The sequence below is a fragment of the Gekko japonicus genome, unplaced genomic scaffold (assembly GCF_001447785.1).
Source record: "Gekko japonicus isolate JY-2015 unplaced genomic scaffold, Gekko_japonicus_V1.1 scaffold2257, whole genome shotgun sequence".
Classification (NCBI taxonomy): Eukaryota; Metazoa; Chordata; class Lepidosauria; order Squamata; family Gekkonidae; genus Gekko; species Gekko japonicus.
Window position 1 is genome coordinate 3,584 of NW_015168723.1, and position 5,414 is coordinate 8,997.

General features: G+C 50.0%; 1 protein-coding gene across 1 annotated transcript in view; it reads left to right on the forward strand.

The window, feature by feature from the left end:
• Positions 1–325: 325 nt before the first annotated feature.
• LAYN (layilin) overlaps positions 326–5,414 on the forward strand; it is a gene marked incomplete at its 5' end in the record, with an annotated part of 15,747 nt that continues 10,658 nt past the window's right edge. The window contains 4 exons of the mRNA XM_015415584.1: positions 326–620; positions 3,141–3,298; positions 4,318–4,359; positions 4,756–4,842. Of these exons, the coding sequence (XP_015271070.1) occupies positions 326–620; positions 3,141–3,298; positions 4,318–4,359; positions 4,756–4,842 (582 nt within the window). The remainder of the gene's footprint in view (positions 621–3,140; positions 3,299–4,317; positions 4,360–4,755; positions 4,843–5,414) is intronic.

Here is a 5,414-nt window from a genome sequence, read left to right on the forward strand (position 1 = left end):
AATCTTGGAGAACTGGGTTTGATTCCCCACTCCTCCACTTGCACCTGCTGATGTGACCTTGGGTCAGTCGCAAGCTCTGGCACAGCTGTTCTTGAAAAAGAGCAGTTTCTGTCAAGAGCTCTCTCAGCCCCACCTACCTCACAGGGTGCCTGTTGTGGGGAGGGGAAGGGGAAGGAGTTTGTAAGCCGCTCTGAGACACCTTTGGGTAGTGAGGGGCGGGGTATAAATCCAATCTCTTCTCTTCTTCTTCTTCTTCTTCTTCTTCTTCTCCTCCTGCTCCTCCCAGTCTCTGTTAAATGGGCTCCTTTCTCTTCCCTTTCCACAGGTCAGGCCATCTGCCGGGGTGGGACCCAGCGCCCGTGCTACAAGGTTGTGTACTTCCACGATGTGTCCCGCAGGGTGGGCTTCCGGGAAGCCTTTGAGGCGTGCAGAAGAGACGGGGGGCACCTGGTGAGCATCGAGTCGCAGGCGGAGCAGAGACTGATAGAGAAGATCATTGCGCATCTCTCGGCTTCCGACGGCGATTTCTGGATCGGGCTCACACGAGAAGAGGACCCAGACAACAGCACGGAATGCCTCGACTTGTACTCCTGGTCCGACGGAACCTCCTCTGTGTTTCGGTGAGGCCTGGACAGGGATGTGGTGATGGTTAACCCTCGAGAGTGCAGAAAGTCAAGCAGGCCCGTAGCTGGGATTTCGTGGCGTGTGGGGCAGATATTTTTTTTTGGCGGGGCTGAAGTTTTCAGTGCAGAAAGAAAAGCCGTTTAGCCAATAGAAAGCTGCTACCAGGAGAGACCTCTAAATTGGAAGCTGTCCACTACTTCAGATAACAGTTCTCAGCTGCTGCAAGTTAATCACTTCTGCCAGCCTGAGCAACAATTCAGAGAACAAGCCGGCAGGTGGGAGCGATGACTTCTGTCATCCAGTTTGGTGTAGTGGTTAAGTGCACAGACTCTAATCTGGGAGAACCGGGTTTGATTCCCCACTCCTCCACTCGCAGCTGCTGGATGACCTTGGGCAAGCAGCCATAGTTCTGTCAGAGCTGTCCTTGAAAAAGAGCAGTTTCTGTCAAGAGCTCTCTCAGCCCCACCTACCACACAGGGTGTCTGTTGTGGGGAGGGGAAGGGAAAGGAGATTGTAAGACGCTCTGAGGCTCTGAGTCAAGGGCGGGGTATAAATCCAGTCTCTTCTTTTTCTTCTTCTGTAGCATATGGCACCCAGATTCTGACTGGGACCGTGTGGCAGGAGAGGGTTGGTTGGTTGGTTGGTTGAGTGGTGTTATTTACAGTCCGCGTTTTCTCACTGGGACTTAAGGCTGGTTACACGAGAGTAAGTCAGTCCCAACAGCCAAGGGGACATCTGATAACACAATAGGGTTTGGGTCGTAGAAATCGGGAACCAGCCACGAGTCTGAAAACAAAGCACGGGGGTTAATAAGACACGTTAAGACGATGCCAAAAACACCCACATTGTAAGATCCTACTCATAGCAACAGGCAGTAGGGACTGTACACAGTGGTATAAGAACATAAGAGATGCCGATGTTGGATCAGGCCAAAGGCCCATCCAGTCCAACACTCTGTATCACACAGTGGCCAGAAATACCAGGTGCCATCAGGAGGTCCAGCAGTGGGGCCAGGACACCAGAAGCCCTCCCACTGTTGCCCCCCCCCCACAAGCACCAAGAATACAGAGCATCCCTTGCCCCAGACTGAGAGTTCCTATCTAGACCTTGTGGCTAATAGCCACTGATGGACCTCTGCTCCATATGCTTATCTAATTCCCATTTGAAGCCGTCCATGCTTGTAGCTGCCACCACCTCCTGGGGCAGTGAATTCCATGTGTTCATCACTCTTTGGGTGAAGAAGGACTTCCTTTTATCTGTTCTAACCCGACTGCTCAGCAATTTCATTGAGTGCCCACGAGTTCTTGTATGGTGAGAAAGGGAGAAAAGGACTTCTTTCTCAACCTGCTCTATCCCATGCATAATCTTATAAACCTCGATCATGTCACCCCTCAGCTGTCGTTTCTCCTAGTTAAAGAGCCCTAGTTAAAGAGATAGCAAGAGGAAGGGTGCAGGCTTAACTTGTAAGGGAAATTACAGCTGTTTCTATACAAATGCTAGAAGTGTCCGAGGTAAAATCGGGGAGTTGGAGTGCTTGGTGTCGGAGGGAAAAATAGACATCGTGGGTATTTCTGAAACTTGGTGGGATGAGGAAAATCAGTGGGACACAGTGATTCCCGGTTATATATTATATCGGAAGGATAGCCAACCCTTTTACCATTCTAGTTGTCCTTTTCTGCTCTTTTTTCCAATGCTATAATATCCTTTTTGAGGTGTGGTGACCAGAATTGCATACAGTATTCCAAAGGAGGACGTACCATTGATTTATACAGGGGCTTTATGATACTGGCTGATTTGTTTTCAATTCCCTTCATAATAATCCCCAGCGCAGCATTGGCCTTTTTTATTGCAGCCGGACATGAATACATACATGAAGCTGCCTTATACTAAATCAGACCCTTGCTCCATCTGTGTCAGAATTGTCTACTCAGATTGGCAGCAGCTCTCAGGGGCAATGCTCCCTCTAAACTGTGGAGTCTTGCGAGCAAAAATTCTACTTTGTGAGCTACTGGCATTAAAGTTGTGAGTGAGCCATTTGGCTACTGCATAAGTTAGTTTGCTCTGGAGCCAGCCTTCCTGAGCTAAGACAAAAATGTGTGAGCCGGAGGCTGAAAAACTGAGCTAGCTCACACTAACTCAGCTTAGTGGGAACACTGCTCAGGGGTCTCAGGTCTTTCACATCACCTACTGCCTGATCCTTTTTAACTGGAGATGCCGGGGATTGAACCTGGGAACCTTCTACCAGCGAAGCAGAGGCTTTACCACTGAGCCACGGCCCCTCCCTAGCAGGGCTAGATTGTTTGGTCCTAGCTTTAGATCCCAGATCTGGAAGGGACTACAGGACATGCTGATGAACGCCAGGAAGTACCATCTACCCACCAGCCCCCTCCATACACAGAGGCATGGACACAGTGCCCAAAGGAGTAGTGAATGGATTTGTTTCGTGTTCCTCTTCTCCTGGAAGAGTCCTCAATGGGGCAACAATTCATCATAGATAATTTTCTTTGTTTCCCCAGGAACTGGTACATAGATGAGCCCTCCTGCGGAAGTGAAATCTGCGTCGTGATGTATCACCAGCCCTCGGCGCCTCCTGGTGACGGCGGCCCGTACATGTTTCAGTGGAATGACGACAGATGCAACATGAAGAACAACTTTATCTGCAAATACTCTCTGGGTAATGAGCGGATGACCTGGGCGATGTAACTATGAATGTGTGAATAATGAACAATTGCTTGGTGTATCACACACAATCTGCTCCCTTACTGACAGGGATCTTTCAGGTAACTTTGTAACACTTTAACTCAAGGTCATATATGTTCACTGTTTCTCTCCAGGACATACAGCCTTTCCTATAACTTGTCCTCAATTAAACTTTCATTTATTTGTTCCTATTCTCTCAGCCTTCCTTTTGTTTCTCACTGAACTAACTTATTCCACACAGGACTGCTTCTCACTGCATCTCAACTGTCCACATGTAACAGTCACTCCTGACTGACATACATACTCATCCACTCATTTTCACTTCCAAAACCCCTCCTCCTCTCTGTCAACCACCAGTCATACCACACTTGCCTCTCTCAATCACTCTAGTCTATCTACCACAGCCATGCAACCAAACTTTTAAAGACACACACACACACACACACACACACACAAGGAATCGTTACCAGCACCATCCAAACAGTTCTGTCCTGAGCAGAGTTACACCCTTGATGTCCCAGTTAGAGTTCAGTGGCACCTTTAAGACCAACAGAGTTTTATTCAAGATGTGAGCTTCCATGTGCAAGGCACACTATGTCAGATGATGAAATGGAATTGCAACCCCGAAGCCTGGAATGTGACACTGGAGGGTTGCCGTGGGAAGGGGGAGCTGATGGAAACGGCCCCCTCTTTTCCCACAGGCGGGGGAGAATTCTGCCAAATCCCCCTTCTCCCTATAGACTCCCACTCTGCATCTCGTGCTCGTCCCCAGAATCCTTCAGGAAGTCGGGGGAAGGGGCACTGCAAAGGGGTGGGATCAGTGAAGGTCCCTTCCGCAAACTCTGCCGTGTCAGCAGTTGCCTGGACCCGAGGCAGAATGTGTGCCGTTCTGGCTGCCCTGGTCCTCCAATGCGTTTGCTTTCCCTTTGGCATTGTAGCCAAATGTGTGAGAAAACATGTATGTGTTTGTTTGTTTTTTGTGTTCCGCTACAGAAAAAGCAACCGTCACTTCTGAAACGAACGCCTCTCAAGCAGGTAACTTGTACATCAGAAGGTGTGTGTGTGTGCGCGCGCGCACACGCGCTTGTGTGTGTGTGCGCGCGCGCTTGCGTGTGTGTGTGTGGTGTAGACAGTCATGCTTGCCCATTTAGCAGTTTTTAAAACAATATGTATGCGCTCACAGTCACAGCAGGGAAAGGCAGAGGCGTAGAAGTGTATCCTTCCCCGTGTGATTTCCTCATTCTCCCCGTCTTTATGAACGCCTGGAGTTGCCTCGGCCTGAATCAGACCCTTTCTCCCCAAAGCCCAGTCCTGCTACTTTTGACTGGCCAGGGGCACTGAAGGGCTTTTCCAAGAGAGGGGGGCTTTCGCATGCAAGACATCCGCCCTACAGCTGAATCCTCGGTGTTAACCGAAAGATTTCTTTCTTAGATGCCGTAACGGAGCCTGCGATGCTCGCACCCCCAGAAGAACCCGTTAAAGAAGATGTAAATAATATAACTGTCAAAGAAGCCAAAGGTAACCTGCCTCTCTCGCATGGTATCCCACACGAAGCGGCCTTGTACTAAGTCAGACCCTCGGTCCAGCAAAGTGAATGTTGCCTACTGAGACTGGCAGTGCCTCTCGAGGGTCTCCCGTGGAGGTCTTTCCCATCACCTCCTGCCTGGTCCTTTTTAACTGGAGGTGCCGCCGGGGACTGAGCCTGAGACTCTCTGTGTGCCAAGCAGAGGCTTCTGCGTCTAAGCCACGGCCCCTCCCCAAACACACAGAGGAACTCATGAACCTGCCTTATTCTGAGTTAGACCCTCGGTCCGTCAAACTCAATATCGTCTATCCAAGCTGGGAGTGGCTCTCCAGGATCTTTTCACACCACCCACTACCTGATCCTTTACACTGGAGATGCCGGGGATCGGGCCTGAGACTAATCTGGGAGAGCCGGGTTTGATTCCCCACTCCTCCACTTGCAGCTGCTGGGTGACCCTGGGCAAGCCGTAGTTCTGTCCAGGGCTTTTTTTGTACAAAAAGCCCAACAGGAACTCATTAGCATAATAGGCCACACCCTGACACCACAGCTCATTAGCATATTAGGC